Source organism: Entelurus aequoreus, linkage group LG21, assembly GCF_033978785.1.
Source record: "Entelurus aequoreus isolate RoL-2023_Sb linkage group LG21, RoL_Eaeq_v1.1, whole genome shotgun sequence".
NCBI lineage: Eukaryota > Metazoa > Chordata > Actinopteri > Syngnathiformes > Syngnathidae > Entelurus > Entelurus aequoreus.
This window is the reverse complement of record NC_084751.1, coordinates 44,168,329-44,195,022: the sequence shown is the minus strand read 5'-3', so window position 1 is coordinate 44,195,022 and position 26,694 is coordinate 44,168,329. Positions and strand designations below refer to the sequence as shown.

General features: G+C 36.7%; 1 protein-coding gene across 2 annotated transcripts in view; it reads right to left on the bottom strand.

Moving 5' to 3' along the window:
- Nucleotides 1-838: 838 nt before the first annotated feature.
- LOC133638760 (gelsolin-like) overlaps nucleotides 839-26,694 on the bottom strand; it is a 47,816-nt gene continuing 21,960 nt past the window's right edge. Inside the window, exons 3-17 of one of the 2 annotated variants that reach the window (XM_062031688.1) lie at nucleotides 25,491-25,645; nucleotides 22,267-22,428; nucleotides 22,012-22,161; nucleotides 20,791-20,880; nucleotides 19,542-19,674; nucleotides 17,453-17,757; nucleotides 13,896-14,029; nucleotides 11,165-11,255; nucleotides 10,968-10,994; nucleotides 8,719-8,889; nucleotides 7,024-7,198; nucleotides 6,836-6,957; nucleotides 6,483-6,560; nucleotides 6,348-6,408; nucleotides 839-1,429 (exon numbers count right to left, since the gene is read on the bottom strand). In XM_062031688.1, the coding sequence (XP_061887672.1) occupies nucleotides 1,260-1,429; nucleotides 6,348-6,408; nucleotides 6,483-6,560; nucleotides 6,836-6,957; nucleotides 7,024-7,198; nucleotides 8,719-8,889; nucleotides 10,968-10,994; nucleotides 11,165-11,255; nucleotides 13,896-14,029; nucleotides 17,453-17,757; nucleotides 19,542-19,674; nucleotides 20,791-20,880; nucleotides 22,012-22,161; nucleotides 22,267-22,428; nucleotides 25,491-25,645 (2,024 nt within the window). In that variant the 3' untranslated portion in view covers nucleotides 839-1,259. The remainder of the gene's footprint in view (nucleotides 1,430-6,347; nucleotides 6,409-6,482; nucleotides 6,561-6,835; nucleotides 6,958-7,023; nucleotides 7,199-8,718; nucleotides 8,890-10,967; nucleotides 10,995-11,164; nucleotides 11,256-13,895; nucleotides 14,030-17,452; nucleotides 17,758-19,541; nucleotides 19,675-20,790; nucleotides 20,881-22,011; nucleotides 22,162-22,266; nucleotides 22,429-25,490; nucleotides 25,646-26,694) is intronic. The other variant, XM_062031689.1, reaches the window with a different exon arrangement.

Here is a 26,694-nt window from a genome sequence, read left to right as displayed (position 1 = left end):
GTTTCTTGTGCGCACGAAATACATGTCTAAAAAAAAAAATTATATAATTTTTTTTTTTTTTTAATTTCTCTTGCGCACGAAATACATGTCTAAAAAAAAAAAAATTATATAATTTTTTTTTTTTTAGTTTCTTGTGCGCACGAGATACATGTCTAAAAAAATGTATAATTTTTTTTTAAAACATTTATCTCGTGCGCACGAGAAACTTTAAAAAAAATAAAATAAAATTATAAAACTTTTTTTTTTTTTTAGACATGTATTTCGTGCGCACGAGAAACTTAAAAAAAAAATTATATAATTTTTTTTTAGACATGTATTTCGTGCGCACGAGAAACTTAAAAAAAAAATTATATAATTTTTTTTTTAGACATGTATCTAGTGCGCACGAGAAACTTCAAAAAAAAATTATATAATTTTTTTTTTTTTTTAGTTTCTTGTGCGCACGAGATACATGTCTAAAAAAAAATGTATAATTTTTTTTTAAAACATTTATCTCGTGCGCACGAGAAACTTTAAAAAAAATAAAATAAAATTATAAAACTTTTTTTTTTTTTTAGACATGTATTTCGTGCGCACGAGAAACTTAAAAAAAAAATTATATAATTTTTTTTTTTTTTAAGTTTCTCGTGCGCACGAAATACATGTCTAATAAAAAAAGTTTTATAATTTTTTTTTTTTTTTTTTAAGTTTCTCGTGTGCACGAGATAAATGTTTTTAAAAAAAATTATAAATTTTTTAAAATTTTTTTAATTTTATAAAATTTCTCTGCGCAAGAGATACATGTCTAAAAAAAGAAAGAAAAAAAAAATATTATACAAAAATGTTTTCCCCCATGTTCCTTTAGGGGCTCCTTAATACTGTTATGGAGTACAAATATATATTATTTTCTAATGTGTTATGTTTTTACATTTTAATTCCTCTGCTGAAAACGACATTTCTGTTCTGTTCTGGTTTTTGTCCTGAAACAAAATTAAAGATGCTGTCAAATGACTTTGTGGTTGTGAATATGTTGTAAACACACAGATTTAATTAGAATTATATAATAAAACACACACAGTAGCACGACAAAGAGACTATTAAGGCATCTTTAAATTGCTTCTTTGCTGACTTAAATCAGATGTGACAAATAACACACATCGGAGGAAATTTGAACAAAAATCTATGAAAAGCTTGACTGTTAATATTTGGCGATGCTATGACAGCAACACAGGAAGGGGAGGAGAGTGCTGATTGGCCGGACAGGACCCAGGGGGAGGGGCTTACAGGGCCAGCTCGGCCATGGCTCTCTCCAAAGGGTCAGTGGTCCAGTACTCGTGGTCCCAGCCCAGGAACCAGCCGGTGAAGGTGGGAGGCTCGAAGCTCTGCTTGATCTTCACAATGGGGGTCCTGCGGTCTCTGGTGGCCGGGTCCGTCTCGATGTACCGCACCGCTGAAACACACGTTTGGACTTTTTATTACTCATCCACTTATTCCCAACCCAGGTGACATCACCTGCTGGGAAAATAATCCATTATTTACCCTATTTTCACATAATATCTACAGCTTTTCACACACACAAGTGAATGCAATCCATATTTGGTCAACAGCCATACAGGTCACACTGAGGGTGAGCGTATAAACAACTTTAACACTGTTACAAATATGCGCCACACTGTGAACCCACACCAAACAAGAATGACAAACACATTTCGGGAGAACATCCGCACCGTAACACAACAGAACAAATACCCAGAACCCCTTGCAGCACTAACTCTTCCGGGACGCTACAATATACACCCCCTCAACGCCCCCAACCTCAACCTCCTCATGCTCTCTCAGGGAGAGCATGTCCCAAATTCCAAGCTGCTGTTTTGAGGCATGTTAAAAAAAATAATGCACTTTGTGACTTCAATAATAAATATGGCAGTGCCATGTTGGCATTTTGTTCCATAACTTGAGTTGATTTATTTTGAAAAACCTTGTTACATTGTTTAATGCATCCAGCGGGGCATCACAACTAAATTAGGCATAATAATGTGTTGATTCCAAGACTGTATAAATCGGTATCGGAATCGGTAATTAAGAGTTGGACAATATCGGAATATCGGATATCGGCAAAAAAGCCATTATCGAACATCTCTAATCATAATAATGTGTTAATTCCACGACTGTATATAGATATCGGTTGATATCGGAATCGGTAATTAAGAGTTGGACAATATCGGGATATGGGCAAAAAAGCCATTATCGGACCTCTCTAATCATAATGTGTTAATTCCATGACTGTATATATTTGTATCGGTTGATATCAGAATCTGTAATTAAGAGTTGGACAATATCGGGATATCGGCAAAAAAGCCATTATCGGACCTCTCTAATCATAATAATGTGTTCATTCCACGACTGTATATATCGGAATCGGTAATTAAGAGTTGGACGATATCGGAATATCAGCAAAAAAACCATTATCGGACCTCTCTAATCATAATAATGTTAATTCCACGATTGTGTATATATCTGTATCGGTTGATATCAGAATCGGTAATTAAGAGTTGGACAATATCGGCAAAAAAGCCATTATCGGACCTCTCTAATCATGTGTTAATTCCACGACTGTATATATCGGTATCGGTTGATATCGGAATTGGTAATTAAGAGTTGGACAGTATCGGCATATCGGCAAAAAAGCCATTATCAGACCTCTCTAATCATAATAATGTGTTAATTCCACGATTGTGTATATCGGTATCGGTTGATATCGGAATTGGTAATTAAGAGTTGGACAGTATCTGGATATCGTCAAAAAAGCCATTATCAGACCTCTCTAATCATAATGTGTTAATTCCACGATTGTGTATATCGGTATCGGTTGATATCGGAATTGGTAATTAAGAGTTGGACAGTATCTGGATATCGGCAAAAAAGCCATTATCAGACCTCTCTAATCATAATAATGTGTTAATTCCACGACTGTATATATCGGTATCGCTTGATATCGGAATCGGTAATTAAGAGTTGGACGATATCGGAATATCAGCAAAAAAGCCATTATCGGACCTCTTTAATCATAATGTTAATTCCACGATTGTGTATACATCTGTATCGGTTGATATCGGAATCGGTAATTAAGAGTTGGACAATATCGGCAAAAAAGCCATTATCGGACCTCTCTAATCATAATAATGTGTTAATTCCACGACTGTATATATCGGTATCAGTTGATATCGGAATCGGTAATTAAGAGTTGGACAGTATCGGGATATCGGCAAAAAAGACATTATCGGACCTCTCTAATCATAATAATGTGTTAATTCCGCCACTGTATATATCGGTATCGCTTGATATCGGAATCGGTAATTAAGAGTTGGACGATATCGGAATATCAGCAAAAAAGCCATTATCGGACCTCTTTAATCATAATAATGTTAATTCCACGATTGTGTATACATCTGTATCGGTTGATATCGGAATCGGTAATTAAGAGTTGGACAATATCGGCAAAAAAGCCATTATCGGACCTCTCTAATCATAATGTGTTAATTCCACGACTGTATATATCGGTATCAGTTGATATCGGAATCGGTAATTAAGAGTTGGTCAGTATCGGGATATCGGCAAAAAAGACATTATCGGACCTCTCTAATCATAATAATGTGTTAATTCCGCCACTGTATATATCGGTATCGCTTGATATCGGAATCAGTAATTAAGAGTTGGACGATATCGGAATATCAGCAAAAAAGCCATTATCGGACCTCTTTAATCATAATAATGTTAATTCCACGAATGTGTATATATCTGTATCGGTTGATATCGGAATCGGTAATTAAGAGTTGGACAATATCGGCAAAAAAGCCATTATCGGACCTCTCTAATCATAATGTGTTAATTCCACGACTGTATATATCGGTATCAGTTGATATCGGAATCGGTAATTAAGAGTTGGACAGTATCGGGATATCGGCAAAAAAGCCATTATCAGACCTCTGTAATCATAATAATGCGTTAATTCCACGACTGTATATAGATATCGGTTGATATCGGAATCTGTAATTAAGAGTTGGACAATATCGGGATATGGGGAAAAAAAGCCATTATCTGACCTCTCTAATCATAATAATGTGTTAATTCCATGACTGTATATATCGGTATCGGTTGATATCGGAATCGGTAATTAAGAGTTGGACAATATCGGGATATCAGCAAAAAAAGCCATTATCGGACCTCTCTAATCATAATAATGTGTTAATTCCACGACTGTATATATCGGTTGATATCGGAATCGGTTATTAAGAGTTGGACATTATCGGGATATCGGCAAAAAAGACATTATCAGACCTCTCTAATCATAATAATGTGTTAATTCCACCACTGTATATATCGGTATCGCTTGATATCGGAATCGGTAATTAAGAGTTGGACGATATCGGAATATCAGCAAAAAAGCCATTATCGGACCTCTAATCATAATAATGTTAATTCCACGATTGTGTATACATCTGTATCGGTTGATATCGGAATCGGTAATTAAGAGTTGGACAATATTGGCAAAAAAGCCATTATCGGACCTCTCTAATCATAATGTGTTAATTCCACGACTGTATATATCGGTATCAGTTGATATCGGAATCGGTAATTAAGAGTTGGACAGTATCGGGATATCGGCAAAAAAGACATTATTGGACCTCTCTAATCATAATAATGTGTTAATTCCGCCACTGTATATATCGGTATCGCTTGATATCGGAATCAGTAATTAAGAGTTGGACGATATCGGAATATCAGCAAAAAAGCCATTATCGGACCTCTCTAATCATAATAATGTTAATTCCACGATTGTGTATACATCTGTATCGGTTGATATCGGAATCGGTAATTAAGAGTTGGACAATATCGGCAAAAAAGCCATTATCGGACCTCTCTAATCATAATAATGTGTTAATTCCACGACTGTATATATCGGTATCAGTTGATATCGGAATCGGTAATTAAGAGTTGGACAGTATCGGGATATCGGCAAAAAAGCCATTATCAGACCTCTGTAATCATAATAATGTGTTAATTCCACGACTGTATATATCGGTATCGGTTGATACCGGAATCGTTAATTAAGAGTTGGACAATATCGGAATATCAACAAAAAAGACATTATCGGACCTCTCTAATCATAATAATGTGTTAATTCCACGACTGTATATATTGGTATCGGTTGATACCGGAATCGGTAATTAAGAGTTGGACAATATCGGAATATCAACAAAAAAGCCATTATCGGACCTCTCTAATCATAATAATGCGTTAATTCCACGACTGTATATATCGGTTGATATCGGAATCGGTTATTAAGAGTTGGACAGTATCGGGATATCGGCAAAAAAGCCATTATCGGACCTCTCTAATCATAATAATGTGTTAATTCCACGACTGTATATATCGGTATCGGTTGATACCGGAATCGTTAATTAAGAGTTGGACAATATTGGAATATCAACAAAAAAGCCATTATCGGACCTCTCTAATCATAATAATGCGTTAATTCCACGACTGCATATATCGGTTGATATCGGAATCAGTAATTAAGAGTTGGACGATATCGGAATATCAGCAAAAAAGCCATTATCGGACCTCTCTAATCATAATAATGTTAATTCCATGATTGTGTATATATCTGTATCGGTTGATAGCGGAATCGGTAATTAAGAGTTGGACAATATTGGCAAAAAAGCCATTATAGGACCGATATTATCGGCCGATAAATGCTTTAAAATGTAATATCGGAAATTATCTGTATCGTTTTTTTTATTATCGGTATCGGTTTTTATTATTATTATTTTTTATTAAATCAACATAAAAAACACAAGATACACTTACAATTAGTGCACCAACCCAAAAAACCTCCCTCCCCCATTCACACTCATTCACACAAAAGGGTTGTTTCTTTCTGTTATTAATATTCTGCTTCCTACATTATATATCAATATATATCAATACAGTCTGCAAGGGATACAGTCCGTAAGCACACATGATTGTGCGTGCTGCTGCTCCACTAATAGTACTAACATTTAACAGTTAATTTTACTCATTTTCATTCATTACTAGTTTCTATGTAACTGTTTGTATATTGTTTTACTTTTTTTTTTATTCAAGAAAATGTTTTTAATTTATTTATCTTATTTTATTTTATTAATTAAAAAAAAAAAGGACCTTATCTTCACCATACCTGGTTGTCCAAATTAGGCATAATAATGTGTTAATTCCACGACTGCATATATCAGTATCGGTATCGGTAGTTAAAGAGTTGGACAATATCGGATATCGGCAAAAAGCCATTATCGGACATCCCTCGGGAAGATACAAAGATGTCTTACCAGACGTCATGGCCTCCGTCTTCTCTTCATCCTGGGCCTCGTTGCCGATCCAGACAAACACCTTGGAAGAGGTCAAGTTCTTATTGGAGGCACGTAGTGAATACGTGAGGCCACACATATTGTTGTGTTGTCTACCTGCTCCCAGGTGTCCAGGATCATGACATCATCAGTGGCCAGGTCGTCCTGGGTCATCTCACCAGGCACCTCTTCAATCTGGAAGTACAATCTGGTATCATCATCTTCTTCTTCTTCACTTATTTGCCTTTGCACACTTTTATGATGACAAGTGTTGTTTTAAGGCGAGGGTGCTCACACTTTTTCAGCAGGCCAGCTTCTTTTTATATAAGTGTTTTAAGGCGGGGGTGCTCACACTTTTTCAGCAGGCCAGCTACTTTTTAAAATGACCTCACTCATATATATCATTTATATTGATTTATTTATTTATTTTGCCGTTTTTGTTGACATGTTGAAGGTGTTTGTTTACTCACGATGAAGTTCCCGGTCTTGTTGGAGCAGGCAAAGAGTCTGGGTGGGTGAGCGTCCATCTTGTCCTTCAGTCTGGTGGACGTTCGGTACTCGGACTTTCCCCCGAGAGCGTCCCAGAAGTCCCCTGGACACAGCACACGTGCACTCGCTGGTCTTGTGGCCCCCTCTTTTCAAAAACCACTTCAGTTACCTGTCTCCTCTCCCTCGGTCTGCTCGGAGGGCGTCACTCCCAGGATGCCACACAGCTGCTGACAGCCCGTCTGCTCCGTGGCACTGGCGCCCACTCCCACCCACAGGAAGGAAGCTCCCGGGGTCACCAGAATAAAAGCATCATTGGAGTTGAGGTTGGCTGCCACTGCGTCAACCTGACAACATAATGGAGGTTAGCAGGTGTCAAACTCAAGGACAAATCTGGCCCGCCACATTATTTTATGTGGCCCGTGAAAGCCTGGAAATAATATACATTAATAAAATACTTCATCTTTTCTTACTAAATATATTTGTTCTTTCCCTTTTGACATTAAAATCATGTACTGCACGCAATTGCATAGCTTTTACAAGTCAATATTATCAAAATATTATATTATCATGTATTCCAAAAATATGTGTTGTTAAAATAAAGATAAATACTGTACTTAAATATCTGCTGGACTTATGATTTCAAAACAAATGATCAATCAAATTGTAAAAATAACAATACATTTTACGGTTAAGAGTTTTTTACCGTAAAATCAACTTTGGTACTGTTTTTTTTCTTCCATAAGACACTAAAACATTAACAAACAAAAAAAACATTAAAACAAGATTTTACAATAACAAAAACTGGCAGCTATGTTGCTTGAATTTTACCGCTAAAAACAGTGCTATTGTTTCTCCATTCCATTCTATTTATTACATTTTGTTATATGCTGTTATATGCTGTTATATTTTGTTATATGATGTTATATTTTGTTATATGCTGCTAAATTTTGTTATATGCTGTTATATTTTCTTATATGCTGTTATATTTTCTTATATGATGTTATATTTTGTTATATGCTGTTATATTTTGTGATGTTATATTTTGTTATATGCTGTTATATTTTGTTATGTTATATTTTGTTATATGCTGTTATATTTTGTTATATGCTGTTATATTTTGTTATGTTATATTTTGTTATATGCTGTTATATTTTGTTATATGCTGTTATATTTTGTTATATGCTGTTATATTTCGTTATATGCTGTAAAATAAATAAATAAATAAAACACTGCTTTGTTATATGCTGTATAAAAACAAAAAAAACCACTGCTTTTACTGTAAAATTCTGCTGACTGACTGCCACTTTTTAAACTCAAATTTGAATATTTGTTTTGCAACTTATGTAAAAAAAATACATTGTTAATGTAGTTCATATATATATATATATATATGGTTTTTTTTGTTTTATATATAAATGTTATCTTTTTTTGTAAACTGAATTTAATAGGAAAAACCTATGGAAGAAAAAAATAAGTATTTTCTGACTTTTTTGTGGCTTTTTACAATATAATTCATTGCTAAAAGCGGCCCTCTGAGGGCCACTATAACTGCCCTCAATGAAAACCAGTGTGACACCTGTGCTGGCATGTCCACACCTCATCAATGTAATGTTAGCATAGTTCTCATCTCTTCCTTATTTTATTAAACACCCAAGCTTTCCTTGGCAATTCTCTTGTGGAACTACCGTAAGTCTTCAACTATTTGTGCAATCAAAATAATCACTCCAATGCTTTCTGAAACTGGAGAATGCGCTTTTTATGGAACGTCAACAAAGTGGGGATTAAGAGCGCCCAAAAAATAATATTAGTTATGGCCAACATGTCCGGGAAGTCAACACACACACCTGATGTAATGATGTCATACCTCCACAGCTCTGGTGTGTCCAGCAGAGTTGGAGCGCACCTGGAAGAGGCGAGTCTCTGCGGGAGCGGACTGACCTCCGTCCCTGGACGTGCCGCCCTTGTAGACCACCATGGGCGTGTCTCCAAACAGACTCATCAGGTGGGCCGGCTCCTTACCTTGCACCACCCTCACCTGGTGAATAACCAGCAGCAGGACAAAAGTCATTAGTGGGGTCTGACACGCTTTTATTTTGCCAAATGCAAGGATGTATGAAGTCCAGCAATGCCAGGATTTGGCCACAAGAGGGAAGCATCGAGCTGATTATAGAGTGCTGCTGGGTGACTCCTTTATTGAGGACACCAAACAACTCTACTGGGTCTTAATTGGCACTAGGGTAGTACGCTATACCGGTACTAGTACTACCACGATACTAATTAATCATATTCCGTACTATACCGCCTCTAAAAAGTACTTCACATCACTGGCGTCAAAATGTAAACAAAACGCCATGGGTGGATCTACACCTGACATCCACTGTAATGATACCAAGTACAGGAGTGTATCTAGTTGATACTACTATGAGTACGTCAATATTTTTTGGCATCACATCTTTCGTTTTTGTTTTTTTTTTATTAGTAAATACGTCCCTGGACGCATAAGGACTTAAATTATGACCAATGTATGATACTGTAACTACTTGGTATCGGATCGATACCCAAATTTGTGGTATCATCCAAAACTAATGTAAAGTATCAAACAACAGAAGAATAAGTGATTATTACATTTTAACAGTAGGAGGATACAATAGCTCACCGGCGTCACAATGTAAACAAACGCCACGGGTGGATCTACACCTGACATCCACTGTAATGATATCAAGTATCTAGTTGATACTACTATGAGTACATCGATATTTTTTTGCATCAAAAAATATTTTTTCATTTTTTATTTATATTATGTTTATAAACTCATGAAATATGTTTCTGGACACATGAGGACTTTGAATATGACCAATGTATGATCCTGTAACTACTTGGTATCGGATCGATACCCAAATATGTGGTATCATCCAAAACTAATGTAAAGTATCCAACAACAGTAGAATCAGTGATTATTACATTTTAACTAGGGATGTCCGATAATGACTTTTTGCCGATATCCGATATTGTCCAGCTCTTTAATTACCGATACCGATATCAACCGATACCGATATCAACCGATATATGCAGTCGTGGAATTAACACATTATTATGCCTAATTTGGACAACCATGTATGGTGAAGATAAGGTACTTTTTAAAAAATAATTATAAAATAAGATAACTAAATTAAAAACATTTTCTTGAATAAAAAAGAAAGTAAAACAATATAAAAACAGTTACATAGAAACCAGTAATGAATGAAAATGAGTCAATTTAACTGTTAAAGGTTAGTACTATTAGTGGAGCAGCAGCACGCACAATCATGTGTGCTTACGGACTGTATCCCTTGCAGACTGTATTGATATATATTGATATATAATGTAGGAACCAGAATATTGATAACAGAAAGAAATGGGGGGAGGGAGGTTTTTTGGGTTGGTGCACTAATTGTAAGTGTATCTTGTGTTTTTTATGTTAATTTAATAAAAAAAAAAAAAAAAAACGATACAGATAATAAAAAAAAACGATACCGATAATTTCCGTTATTACATTTTAACGCATTTATCGGCCGATATTATCGGCAGGCCGATATTATCGGACATCCCTAATTTTAACAGTGTAGATAGAACATGTTGAAATATAATTAGTATAATATAATTACAATTATTAAACTACAACAATAATAAAGATTGTGTTTAGTATAAAAATGTATACGTATGGGGAAAAAAATTATAATAAATACTATATATACATACATTTTTGTGTAACACAAAATATAATACATATTTAAATGTATATATTAAATAAAACCATATTACATACATTTACAGTATTTAATAAATATAATCATTTTAAGTTTAAAAAAAAAATGTATTCTACTTTAATTTGAAGGGGGTTATTTTATTTTATGAGAATCCTATCAGGGGCTAATTGTGAAAGCGGGGGTGGGGTGGCAATTTTGAAAATGTTTTTGAGTATCTCACACACACACACACACACACACTGTACATGCAGATTGATGCAATGCACACAGTGAGGTGACACAATGCAGAACTCACAACACAAAGTGTTGCATATTTAGCATTTTCAAGTTTCAGGTAAAAGAACGTTGACATTTAGGGGGAGAATACCTGAGTGGTTATTGGAGCACCAACAACCTGAGGAGAAAGCAGCGGTGTGAAACGTAAGAGGGAAGTAAGGGCGACAGAAAGGAAGTTAAGGTCGGGAAAAAGACAAGTGCCTACTTGGCAGCGGAGAGAAGCAAACACATCACCGATGAGTGAAAGATTTAGAAGATTATGATAAAAAGTCAAAAGCAGTTCATTACCTGCACAGGACCGCCTCCCAGCTCTTCATCCAGCTGAGCAGTGAGGATGGCACAGGTCCCGATCTCATCCTGGCTGGAGTCCATGCCCTGCCTGGGAAGGAGGAACACCTTTATCACCTATTCCTCAATTATAATATTATTACTCTATTTTTCAGACTATAAGCTGCACTTCAAATCCTTTCATTTTCGCAAAAATCAACAGTGCGCCTTATAGCCCGGTGCGCCTAATGCAGGGTTTCCCACACATTCATTTATTTGTGGCGGCCCGCCACGAAAGAATTACGTCCGCCACAAATAAAAAATAAAAAAACAAAAAAAATATATATATATTTTTATTTTTTTTATTTTAATTGATTTTTTTTTTGTCCTCTCCAGCTTCTCAGGCAAATCATATAGTTGATGTAGATGCCCATATCAGCTGTTCAGATTTCCTTCACAAAAGAGAAGTGTAGGATACTTTTCTTGTTGCCTTGTTTGTATTTGACCACTACTGTTTTCTGTTTATTTGTTACTGACTGTGGCAGGACACCTCTGCCTCTGTTTCACTTTATGTTGCTGGTAAATAATATGGTTGTAGTAGTAGGCTAAAGTTAAATTATTTAGTATGCACTAATTAAAGGGGCAGAGCTTTGAGACATTTTAGCTTTTATATTTTATAAGATATATTTTTTGTAAGAACCACCATTAATAAATATATTTCAGTGAATAACTTTTTGTCCAAATCTGTATATAAATATGTACATAAAGTGTTGTAATTATATTGTAAAATGGATGGATGGATGGACGTTTAAAACAAAACTGTTATTATTAATTAGTAAGTGAGCCTTTTTAGAGAAAATCATTGTAGTAAATTATGCAAATTACTCGATGATGTCATGGTGACCACGCCAATAGCCACGCCCCCACCGTCACAGGTATCTTGGCAGTTTATGGGAAACACTAATGTATGGAATAATTCTGGTTGTGCTTACCGACCTCGAAGCTATTTTATTTGGTACATGGTGTAATGATTAAGTGTGACCAGTAGATGGCAGTCACACATAAGAGACACGTGTAGACTGCAATATGACTCAAGTAAACAACACCAAAACTTTATATGTTCCATTGAGAATGTAGAACATTACACACGGCGCTCAAAAAACTGTCAACATTTTTTTAGCACGACTTCGGTAAGCTATGAAGCCGCACCGCTTGATGGATTGCCGGCGCATTAAACATACGAGTATTATTATGGTGTGTGTATAAGGACCGCAAAATGGCACTGTGGAGGGGGGCGTGTTCGGCGCGCCTCCTGCGGGAATGGAGTGTGTATGGCCCGGCTTCGAAGTCCAGCTGACAGGTGAGTAGATTGCCCAGCTGGGGCAGATTATCTAATCACCTGTCGCTTTTATCAGCAGCGGCCTGGGGCCATGACGGGGGAGACGGCGGCTGGGAGCAGAAGCACACACACACACACGAGGAGACAGAGAGAGAGGAAGCACGGACACGCCTGACTGAAAAGTCCTGCACCCTTGTGTATATGCTAATGAAGACTTGCTGAAACCTGTGTACCGGGCTCCAGAAGATCTATCGGCCTCAGGTGAACCTTCTCCACACGAATAGACGTTTACAGGCACCTATTAGCAGACGTATTATCTGCCGTGGTTTCGCAATATTATGCAAAAACAACTTTTCTTACCTTCTGGTACCTGCTGATGTGTATTTGGGATCTGCATAAGTCCTGAAAATGTGCGCGCTGCCGACCCCGTAGTCGATAAGCTTCTTCTTTTTCTCTATCTTCTTGTTATGTGACATTCATCCTCCGCTGTTGTCATTTCTAATATAAAGTAGTGTAAAGTTCTTACTTATATCTGTCAGTAAACTCGCCATGAAAGCGCTAAAACATACCGGTGTAGTGAGCTTACATTATTCACCCAAGGAACTTTAGTTATTAGAGCGTTCCGGTCGGACGGGTTTTTCACGGGACACATTTCAGGCGTTGTTGTTGTTGCACTAGTGAGCCACGGATGAGACGATGCTGCTCCGTTATTGATTGAAGTCTGGATTGTCATTTTTTATTTTCCTGAGGGAACTCTCCTGAAGGAATCAATAAAGTACTATCTATCTATGTGTGGAGGGGGGCATGTCGGCGGAATGGGGTGTGTAAGGACCGGCTTCGAAGCACAGCTGGCAGGTGATTGGATTACCCAGCTGGGGCTGATCATCCAATCACCTGCCATGCTTATCAGCAGCAGCCGTCGTGGGGTGTTCCCACAGAAGGAAAGACTGAAAAGTTGTAGAGCGGAGTGCAAGTCACAATAAAGATATTGGTAAAACCAGACTCCCGGGCTTACGCCAAGATCTGTCGGTGTCAGGTGAACCCACCAGCAAGAGACTACCACATCATCCATCTATTAAAACAGGTTAGCTCCATCTTTTGACACTTCTTCCACTCCCGTCCTTGCACGCTACACCGCTACAACAAAGATGACGGGGAGAAGACGCTGTGGAAGGTGAGCCACGTAAATAAGACCCGCCCACAAAACGGCGCATCCTGAAGCGACTGTCAGAAAGCGACTTGAAGATGATGTGTAAAACATCATCTATGCAACATTTTGACCAAAGAACCACCGTTACATGTTATGTAGACCACAAGGAAGTCTTTTACATTTAGAAAAAAATCATAATATGACTCCTTTAATGCGCCTATGGTCCGGGAAATATAGGTACTTGAACACGTCATCATTCTCACCACATGTAGATGATGTGTCCCCGACGTCCTCCATGATGGTAGTTGTACAGGATGATGTAACTGTCTCCTCCGAAGAACTGGCCATATGTGGGCGGCTCCACTGGCACCTTGTCGGCTCCCTCGATACGCCAGATCTGTCAGGAAATGAAAATATATACTCACTGGACACTTCATTAGGTAGACCTGCGTTGAAGATAATAACGCTCGTTTGTGTTCATTGTTGTGTTTTGCAGTCGTGTCGCTCTTTAAGGCACATCTAGTCTGTTTCAGTACTTCTCAATTGACCAAGTCGAGGGAATCTACCTCATTCATATATATATAATTTATATTGATCTATTTATGAAAGAGACTGTGAGGAGGCGTGGCCGGCGGACCTGCAGCGAGGCGGGGCACGCCGGGGCCGGTTCCGAGATGGGCAACAGGTGCGTAGATGGCCCACCTGGGCGCAGTTGTCTCATCACCTGTCACTGTATAAAAGGGCAGCAGCCGAGAAGGACGTGGTTGGTGAAGTCGGAGTGGATGGCCGAGAACGAGCCCGAGCGAGACGGAGACGCGGAAGGCTGAAAAGCGACGGGAAGAGCGAGACGGGGAGAAGAGGCGAGTGCTGAAAAGCGACCAGAGAAGGAGGTTTATTGAAAAATAAACAAAATCTCCAAATCGTCAAGCCTTGTCATGTCCGTCATTGGTGGTCCGAGGAACCCCGAGGTGCGCGTCCTCCACAGAGCCGTTTTTGTGTTTACTGTGACCGTAAAATGATGTTAAAACCCCTAATAACGACTTTCCGATTTTTAGTACCAAAAACAAAATCTATAAGAAAGAAAACCTGATAGTATTCATTGATGGCATCAAATTCAGCCTAATGTGTCAAACAATTTTTTAGGAGTTATTGTTGATGAAAAATGACCTTGGGAAATAATGAAAAAAAAGCCCAATGATTTTAGGTACAAAAACAAAATATTTATTAAATAAGATGTAAAAAAATGTCATTAATGGAATCAAAATGAGCCTGGTGCCTCACACAATTTTTTTAAGAGTTATTACTGATGGGACATTTACTTGGAAACAACACACTGAACTTGACTGTAGCAAGATGATACAATCAGTAAGTATTTTGAGTGAAGCTGATTATTTTATTAATCGTTCTTACATTATGAGTTAATATATCCAAATATCATGTATTTCAACAGTATTTGGGAGGCTACTTATCAGTCGTACCTTTACAAAATTGTATCATTCAAAATAAATTCATGAGAATAATAACTTTTTAATTCAATAGACTGTCTTCATCTGCTCCTCATTTTAGAAAAGACACAATATTTAATGTGAACATATATCAGGGTTTCCCGCAGTGCTTTGTTGTTAAGGCGGCCGCCTTAACAACAAAGAGCCACCGCCTAAACTAAAGTCTTCACAAGCTGCTCCGCTTAGTTCTGCCTCTGCCTCGGTCAGTATGTCTCTGCAGCACCCAGCATTGTCCCACCAAACAACCATCTGATTGGTTACACGCAGAGCGGTAACAGCCAATCAGCAGTGGTGTGTGCGTGTGTGTGTGTGTGTGTGTGTGTGTGTGTGTGTGTGTGCGTGTGTGTGTGTGTGTGTGCGTGTGTGTGTGTGTGTGTGTGTGTGTTACGGACAGCAAAGCCCTGTCTGTCTGAAAGAAAGACAAGCATTATTGACCTACAGTTAACAACTAAGTTATTTCACTTTAACTTTTTCTGTGTTGATTGAGCTGTGTTGAAGCAGCAAAAAAGGACATTATGTTAAATGAAGAGTTTCTGTCTCTGATAGTTGATAAAATAATGATGTAACTGCATCATAAATACATGAACTCCATGGTGTTCAGGGATGAATTGTCTCTCCTATTGCTATTGTACTATTTTTTCCAGCTATAGTTACATTAATCATTAGTAATGGATAGGGATGTCCGATAATGGCTTTTTGCCGATATCCGATATGCCGATAATGTCCAACTCTTTAATTACCGATATCGATATCAACCAATACCGATATCAACCGATATATACAGTCGTGGAATTAACACATTATTATGCCTAATTTGGACAAACAGGTATGGTGAAGATAAGGTACTTTTTAAAAAAATGAATCAAATAAAATAAGATAAATAAATTTAAAACATTTTCTTGAATAAAAAAGAAAGTAAAACAATATAAAAACAGTTACATAGAAACTAGTAATTAATGAAAATTTGTCAAATTAACTGTTAAAGGTTAGTATTATTAGTGGACCAGCAGCACGCACAATCATGTGTGCTTACGGACTGTATCCCTTGCAGACTGTATTGATATATATTGATATATAATGTAGGCAGCAGAATATTAATAACAGGAAGAAACAACCCTTTTGTGTGAATGAGTGTGAATGGGGGAGGGAGGTTTTTTGGGTTGGTGCACTAATTGTAAGTGTATCTTGTGTTTTTTATGTGGATTTAATAAAAAGAAAAATAAAAACACGATACTGATAATAAAAAAAACGATACCGATAATTTCCGATATTACATTTTAACGCATTTATCGGCCGATAATATCGGCAGACCGATATTATCGGACATCTCTAGTAATGGAGCAGCCTAGTTTTGAATGGCAGGGTCCCTGCTATCACATGTTGATAAAAATATAACATTTACATCATAAAAATCAACTACAGGCTTCCCAAATGCTGTAATAAATGAAGCATGATGAGTTGAGCATATGTCAGCATGTGGCCCCACTTTTTTTCAAACGCTTATTGCAACGCTTACTTACAGTAAGTCATTAATTTGACTTTGTAAGTCATTATTTTAGTATCTCAGGTAACTAGGACTGTTTTGTTTTTACTTTTACGGAAAAGATATCGAGATATATCGTATATCGCCATTCAGCAAATGGAGCGGAAAACACAACCAAAAGTTGTAGGCTTCTTCACGCGACGAAGCCGGCCTACTTCACCACAGTCTGTAGTTTATTGCCCCCCCCAGGATGTGGTGGCAGCGATGAGATGGAGACGTGATGGCGACAGGCCGAGTTACGCTGTCCCTTACCCCCACCCACACCCTTCCCTAGTCCCCTCCCCCTGGAGAGTCACCACCTTAACTAACACATTTTCTGGGGGAAACACGGTATATTGTACCTTTATTTTTATGTATAAGCATGTATAATTACTTACTGATTTACCAATAGTTTTCAATATTTAAAAAAAATAATGACCTACCATTATGTAAAACGTCTACTAATTAATTTATTTATTTATTTATTTTTTATTTATTTATTTATTTTTTTTGCTCCATGCTTTTTTAACCTCTAAAGCACTTTGGTTCAATCTAAAAGTTGTTGAAAACGTGCTATATAAATAAAGTTGACTTGACTTGACTTGACTTGAAATGTACATTAAATACAGAGAAACCTCTCTTTGGAATAAACTTCTTAACCTTTCCCACACACGTTTGGCTTTACATTGTATATTCATTGTTTGTGTGTGTGTGTGTGTGCGCAAAATAAATAAATAACTGCTATTTTATGCCCATTTTTATTTTGTATTGGCAGCAAAATAGAAGTCCTCACCTGTTTTTCCCCGCTGCCGTCATCCACCATGCCGTGCTGGGCGGCCATGGCGGCGGAGTCGTGCAGACTGGCGGCGTCGAAGGGCACCTTCTCGATCTTGGCGATGCTGTTGGCGATGTAGGCCACGCCCAGGCCCACCGTCTGGTCTCTGTCCCGCCAGTTCTTGAAGAACTGCTTGAAGAGCGGCGTCTCGCCCGTGTCGGGTAAGATCTGCACCTGAGTGTGTTTGGGGTAGCCCATCTTCTTGATGAACTCGTCCGCCGCCCTGATGGCTGCCTTTCGCTCGTCCATGTTGGCGTCTTTACCTTTGGAGTTTGGAGAAAAGACGGTTAGGGTTCAGATATGGAACATTTTGTGGAATTAGTGTTGTACGGTACCGGTACTAGTATAGTATCGCGGTACTAATGAATCAAAAACGGTACTATACTCTCTTTGAAAAGTACCGGTTCGCCATATTTTTTTTTTAAAAGGCATGACGACGCGTCATGACATTGCTGGGTTTACGAGCAGAGGAGTATGTTCGGCAGCGCACACACACGGAGTACTTACAAGCAGACACAGTGTGTAGACAGAAAAGGGAGAACGGACGCATTTTGGTCTAAAAAGTAACGATAAAGGTGAAGTTATAACACTGAAACACCCTCAGGAAGAGGTGCTTTAAGGCATGGTAGAGCGGCCGTGCCAGCAACTTGAGGGTTCCAGGTTCGATCCCCGCTTCCGCCATCCTAGTCACTGCCGTTGTGTCCTTGGGCAAGAAACTTTACCCACCTTCTCCCAGTGCCACCCACACTGGTTTAAAATGTAACTTAGATATTGGGTTTCACTATGTAAAGCGCTTTGACTCACTAGAGAAAAGCACTATATAAATATAATTCACTTCACTTCACATGGCCAGCTAGCTAGCAGCTAATGTTCATCCGCAGTCGGCAGTGTTTTAGCTACTTCTAAATCACTAATCCTCGTCTCCATGGCGACAAATAAAGTAATTTTCTTGCAAGTATCAAATAAAGTAAGTTTCTTACAAGTACCATTATCACTGCAGGACGAGGAATAGCTAAACATGCTTCACTACATACCGTAGGAGGATACAATAGCTCACTGGCGTCACAATGTAAACAAATACTTTGAGTGGATCTACACCTGACATCCACTGTAATGATACCAAGTACAAGAGCGTATCTAGTCAATACTACTATGATTACATCTGTATATTTTATCGTCTTTTTAAAAAAAAATTCATATTATGTTTATAAACTCAGGAAATACGTCCCTGGACACATGAAAACTTAAATTACGACCAATGTATGATCCTGTAACTACTTGGTATCGGATTGATACCCAAATTTGTGGTATCATCCTAAACTAATGTAAAGTATCCAAACAAGAGAAGAATAAGTGATTATTACATTTTAACAGAAGTGTAGATAGAACATGTTGAAAGAGAAAGTAAGCAGATATTAACAGTAAATGAACAAGTGGGTTAATAATTCATTTTCTACCACTTGTCCTTTATAATGTTGACAAAATAATAGAATGATAAATGACGACATACGTCAGCAGACTAATTAGGAGCCTTTGTTTGTTTACTTACTACTAAAATACTATTTTATTTAAGGACAAAATCGTTCTTTGATTGCAATAATAAACATATGTTTAATGTACCGTAGGATTTTTTTGGTTAAAATAAAGCCAACAATGCTATTTTTTTGTGGTCCCCTTTATTTAGAAAAGTATCAAAATACATTATGGTACCGGTACCAAAATATTGGTATGGAAACAACCTTATGTGGAATTAGATCATAACTTGTTTGGTTTTGTATCGTGTAGTTATATTTATATGGTAATTATTATTCTGTGACTGTAAATTGTTTGCTTATTGATGCTTTTATTTGTTTCTGTATTGTGTAGTTTTAATTATACGCTTTTACTTGTAATTGTATTGAGTTTGTGGACCCCAGGAAGACTAGTGGGTTGTTGTGGCAACCAGCTAATGGGGGATCCTTAATAAAAAATCAAATCAAAATCAAACTCAAATTCCTCAGCGTCGTGCAAGGTTATTCTAATATGGGGAAATTCCAAGTGTACAAACCTTTCCAAAGGTAAATCTTTCCGTCAGAGCCGTGGTCAAGAATGAAACAGTCGCCAGAGTCCAGGGCACTTTGGGCAAAGGGGTTCTCTTCAGCCACCAGTGCGATGGTCATACTTCCACTGGCGTTGGACACCTGCCAAAGGAACACACGCACGCTTTTGTGAGGATTTCACGTTTGCTGAGATTCCTTTGTTTTGATTGTTGTTTATACCAGTGTTTTTCAACCTTTTTCGAGCCAAGGCACATTTTTTTCATTGAAAAAATCCTAAGGCACACCACCAGCAGAAATCAGATAAATAAAAAATTGTTGTCGCAACCATGCGTCACTATACTTGTCTCAAAGTACTGACTTATTCTGAGTTTTTTGGTGTTTTCCTGTGTGTCGTGTCTTGCGCTACTATTTTGGTGACTTTTCCTGTTTTGTTGGTATTTTCCTGTAGCATGTCTTCCTTTGAGCGATATTCCCAGCACCTGCTTTGTTTTAGCAATCAAGACTATTTTAGGTGTTACTATCCTTCTTTGTGTGGACATTGTTGTCATGGCATGTACGGATGTACTTTGTGGACGCCATCTCTGCTCCACACGCTGTAAGTCTTTGCTGTCGTCCAGCATTCTGTTTTTCTGTACTTTGTAGCCAGTTCAGTTGTAGTTTTGTTCTGCATAGCCTTCCCTAAGCTTCAATTACTTTTTCAGGAGCATTCACCTTTTGTTTATTTTTGTTTTAAGCATTAGATACCTTTTTACATGCACGCTGCCTCCAGCTGTGGTCTGCATATTGGGATCACGACAAACCATGTTCCCGACATCTACAGAGCAATTAGCTACCGGCCGCCACCTACTGATATGGAAGAGTATTACACGGTTACTCTGCCGAGCTCTAGACAGCACCGACACTCAACAACAGCACATTATTTGCGGATTCTAATTACTGGTTTGCAAAAAATATTTTTAACCCCAATGACATAATCTCCCACGGCACACCAGACTGTAACTCACGGCACACTAGTATGCCGCGGCACAGTGGTTGAAAAACACAAGTTTATACCATAAACATATATGAACTATAATGCTACCTTACAGCGCAGATGTCCATCAAAGGCAAACAATCTCATACATTTCTCATACATTAACAAGCTAATTGTAGTTAGCTGCAAGTATTCACAAATTATTAGTTGGGGTTTTTTTTGGGTTGTTTTTTTTTTAAAGAAAAACAACCTATTAGAAGTAATAAAGTAGAAAAAGAAAAAACCTTGTAGAGTTTGGCCCTCTTTCTGTTGGAAGCATCAGCCTTGATGTCATCAGAGGCTCCGACAGGCAGATCTGGTTTTTCTCCTAAAATCTGAGGACAAAAATGTGATCATTTTTATTTCTGTGATGCATTTTATGTTGCTTTTTTTTGTTTGTATGCAATCCCACATCATTAAGAACACCTGCATTATACAATGACACCCAATCTCCATCCAAACTTCTGCCATACAAAAGATTATCATGATTTATTATAGCATATTATGTGTGTTTAATCACAATCTTCATTCAATAATAACTAATGTATTAATTAAATATTTTTAAATATATAAAATAAATTATTCTTAATTATGAAATAAATACATGAATAAAATGTATTAAAAAAATGTTTAATACTTATCAAAAAATATATCCATCCATCACAATATGCTAAATCTTAATTCAATAATAACTAATGTATTAATTAAATATTTTTTAATATATTAAATACATTATTAATAATTATCAAATAAATACATTAATAAAATGTATTAAATAAATTGTTAATACATTGTAAAAAAATATCCATCCATCACAATATGCTAAATCTTAATTCAATAATAACTCATGTATTAATTAAATATTTTAAATATATCAAATAAATTATGAAAAATTATCAAATAAATACATTAATAAAATGTATTAAATACATTTTTAATACGTATTTTAAAAAATATCCATCATCACAATATGCTAAATCTTAATTCAATAATAAGTAATGTATTAATTAAATATTTTTTAATATATTAAATACATTATTAATAATTATAAAATAAATACATTAATCAAATGTATTAAATAAATTGTTAATACATATTTAAAAAATATCCATCCATCACAATATGCTAAATCTTAATTCAATAATAACTAATGTATGAATTAAATATTTTTTAATATATTAAATAAATTATTAATAATGATCAAATAAATACATTAATAAAATGTATTAAATAAATTGTTAATACTTATTCTAAAAATATCCATCCATCACAATATGCTCAATATTAATTAAATAGTCATTACAACATGGTAAATAAAGGAATGTTAATTCTCAAGTGTGTTAAGTAAATTCATAATAATTCCTAAATAAATATGTTGATTAAATATTAATTATTTAATCACATTATGAAGAATCTTAAACATTTGAAACACATGCGGTGAAATTCAACATGCAAACGTATTTCACCTCAATCATCTTCTCCCTCTCCCTCCCCTCATCGCAGACGTAGACGCGCGCCCTCCCGCTGCGCTCGTTGTCACGGATACCCTTGGCGACCTGCGTGGCCTTCAGCTTCTCAAAGCGGTTGCTCTGGGAGCCGCACCACTGATAAATCTCCTGCAACAAGAGAGGAAGTAGGTCAACACAATCTTCAGGGTGAGCATCGTTTCAGTAATAAAACAATATTGCTGGGATCAAAAAGGGGGGCTTAGCTGGGCTTACGTCTCCCAAGTCCAGGATGAAGCAATCTCCCTGGTTGAAGCTGTCCCAGCTGACCGCCACCTCCGTTGCGCGGACAACGCGGCGACCTTTGACCTGGAGAACTCGCTGTACAACCACCTCGTTGGTGACGACATGCTTGAACCCTGATGCCACGCCTCCTTTCTGTAAGGTGAGACATCATTCTTTTTTTTTTCACACACAGTGACAAATGAAAATGAAATACAAATATTTGACTAATTATTAATGATTCCTACTTCGCGGTCATGTCCGGAACCAATTAACAGCAATAAACAAGACTTACACTTAGACAAACTGTATTGATCCACAAGGGAAATTGTTCCACACGGTAGCTCAGTTACAAAGGATGGAAAGGATAATGCACACAAGGGCACAAAAAGAGGGCGAAAACAAAATGTATAAAGTAGACTAAAAATGTACCATAGTAGCAATATAAAATATAACATATATGTAATATTTCCGTATTATATATACAGTCTATAATGTATACTGATATATTATATTATTATATATACAATATATAACAAATCCCAATTACATGTACAATATTACAGTATATGTAACAGCTGCAGCAAAAAAAAGGGCAGCATAAAATAAAGAATAGATCCAGCAGAAAATATACATTATAAACAGAGAGGTAGCTAACATAGAAGGTGTCAGGTAATAGACAGATGTCATCTATTGCTGTATGGCGAGTGATTATACAGCTGAATGGAGTGCGGAATGAAGGAGTTTTTTAATTTATTTATTTATTTATTTATTTATTTTAAGACTACCAGTACGTCAACTGCCAAAGTTTACATCGATGTTCACTTTCTTTGCATTTAAAATGCAGACTTTGAGATTAGTGTCACGAATAAAGCTTTACAACAACAAAAACAGTTATTGAACAATAAGTTAAGGATAGTTTTATTTTTCCCAACATTTATTTTGCAGTTACAACAGGCCCTTTGGTGGCACTTATAATGACGATATTGTCTATACCAGGGGTCCCCAAACTTTGGCCCGCCTGCGTCCAAAATCCGGCCCGCGGGAAGTCCCAAGTTAAAAATATATATATATATATATATATTTTTTTTTTAATCCGTCCTTTATAATCTATTTTCTACCGCTTGTTACTCTCTGTGTCTTCTAGCCGCTCAGGCAAATCATATTGTCTAAAAAGGCCCATCGATAATGTGGCGTCATCACGCCACTGTGTCGGGCAAGTGCGCGCTCAGTCATTTAGTGCGCCAGGAATATATATATATATATATATATATACACCATACTTGCCAACCCTCACGATTTTCCCGGGAGACTCCCGAATTTCAGTGCCCCTCCCGAAAATCTCCCGGGGCAACCATTCTCCCGAATTTCTCCCGATTTCCACCCAGACAATTATATTGGGGGAGTGCCTTTAAGGCACTGCCTTTAGCGTCCTCTCTCACCTGAAAAGGAGACTATTATATATGTCTCCGTTACCCATAGGTTTATTTATAACCCATAAAGTAGGCAGGCACCATGAATTGATTAACGTGGACCCCGACTTAAACAAGTTGAAAAACTTATTCGGGTGTTACCATTTAGTGGTCAATTGTACGGAATATGTGCTGTACTGTGCAATCTACTAATAAAAGTCTCAATCAATCAATCAATCACGGAATTATTTCTCAGCGTGTGTTTATTCCAGCCGGCACGTTAATACACTGACACACAACATCCGGATTCCCATCATGCATTGCTTCAAAACTACGGCAAGTAGTAATGTCCAAAAACATAACAGAGACGAAGCAGAAGAACAAGTAGAGACATGGCGACAACGAGTAAGAAGAAGAAGTACGCTTGCAAGTTCCAAAATGATTGGAAAAAATAATTTCAGTTCATCCAGGATAGCTCGAAGGGGAAGGGGTATGCTGCCTGCAAATGTTGTATATATACACTACCGTTCAAAAGTTTGGGGTCACATTGAAATGTCATTATTTTTGAAGGAAAAGCACTGTACTTTTCAATGAAGATAACTTTAAACTAGTCTTAACTTTAAAGAAATACACTCTATACATTGCTAATGTGGTAAATGACTATTCTAGCTGCAAATGTCTGGTTTTTAGTGCAATATCTACATAGGTGTATAGAGGCCCATTTCCAGCAACTATCACTCCAGTGTTCTAATGGTACAATGTGTTTGCTCATTGGCTCAGAAGGCTAATTGATGATTAGAAAACCCTTGTGCAATCATGTTCACACATCTGAAAACAGTTTAGCTCGTTGCAGAAGCTACAAAACTGACCTTCCTTTGAGCAGATTGAGTTTCTGGAGCATCACATTTGTGGGGTCAATTAAACGCTCAAAATGGCCAGAAAAAGACAACTTTCATCTGAAACTCGACAGTCTATTCTTGTTCTTAGAAATGAAGGCTATTCCACAAAATTGTTTGGGTGACCCCAAACTTTTGAACGGTAGTGTATATATATATATATATATATATATATATATATATATATATATATATATATATATATATATATATATATATATATATATATATATATATATATATATATATATATATATATATATATATATATATATATATATATATACTGTATATACATATACATATATATATACATATACATATATATATATATATATATATATATATATATATATATATATACTGTATATACATATACATATATATATACATATACATATATATATATATATAAGAAATACTTGAAAATATATACACCCCCCGCTAAACCATCGATGCCCCTTTGCCTTACCTACTTGAAAGGGGGCACATATGGTCAGTGATCGGGTCAGTGAACACAAGGCATCCGGAAGGTATTCACGGCGCTTCACTTTCCACATTTTGATATATTACAGCCTCAGTCCAGAATGGAATAAACTCATTTTTGTCCTCAAAATTCTACACACAATACCCCATAACGACAATGTACAGGGACATCCTGGATGAAGACCAAAACTTCCTATCCGACCTGATGGAAGAATGGGCCAAACTGCCCAAAGATAGGTGTGCAAACCTTTGGCGTCGTGTTCAAAAAGACTTGAGGCGCATCAACAAAGTATTGAGCAAATACCTTTGTACATGTGATTTGTTTGTTTGTTTGCAAAAAATAAACTTTTCACATTGTCATTATGGGGTACAAAAAAATGGTTTACAAGTGAAACTAAAGCAAACGACTAAAAAAAAATCTTACCATGTACTTGATCCCAGACTTGAAGTATCCCAGAAAGGTTTTGGACTCATGTCCCTGGACTTCCCGATACTGGATAGGTTTTCCTCCCAGGAAGTCGTCCATTTGGACCGTGAAGATAGCCGCCGAGCCACTTTCATCCTGGCTGCAGAAATCACCTGGAACCCACAGAACCGAACGCTTTATCTTTAGCATTTTTGGCTGTTTGCGCTCACATGGAACCAGGGAGACACATTTGACATTTAAGGAAAGATCCTAGAGTTACAGTTAACCTCTTGCCAGGGTCTTTGTTAATTAGTTAGCAACCTGGCTCAAAAAGTTATGGACCGATTTTGATGAAACTTTCTAGAGTGATGGCATGCGGCGATCCAATTCATGGGCAGCACAGTTCTAATGTGCCTAATCAATCGGCTCAGCATTGCAGACGGTCGCTAACTTTGCTTAGTGCTGATTTTCTAGTGTATCGTTAATTAAATGTTGTTATGCTGCCTAAAAGCAAATTGATACAAAAAGCGTGCTGCATGTAATCTTGTTTGCTTTATTGCTTTTTTCCCCCGCAAACTTTATTGTTATTTTTTGAGAGGACAACATGGACTTGATAAGAATATAAAGGTATGTTTTTGTAAATTGCAAATTGTAAAAAACGTACGAGAAAGAAATAAAATTTTAAAAAAAAATAAAAATAAAACACGTTTAGAAAGTAAAAATCTAAACTTAACTTTAAATAATTAATAATCAAATTTAATTTGAAATGCCTCAGTTAGTTCTCTTTTGTTGTTGTTTTCGTTAATAATGGCAGACACTGGCTCATAGTTTTGCAAGTCAAAAGGGGAGCTGAAAAGCTGATATCTGGCCACATGTCAATGGAAAGAGGAAATAAAATACACAACCCACCACAGGACAAAAATACATTTATAATCAGTTTGAGTCAGACTACTTTGACACTTAAAATAGTCGTGGTTGCAGGAAGTGCCATCATGTAGTTTAGATAAAACCATTTGTTGGTTGAATCTACATTTTTTATTGGGCTTAATGGGGAGAAATTATGAAAAAAAAAATGTAAATAGTCATGCAAAATTCAATATTTTTTGTTTAATACTATTTATAATTATTTGTCATAATTATAACATCATATTATAATTGTGTGAATGCTCCATAACATTTGCACTTGTGGTTTTCATATTTCTTCTTCTTCTTCTTCTTCTCC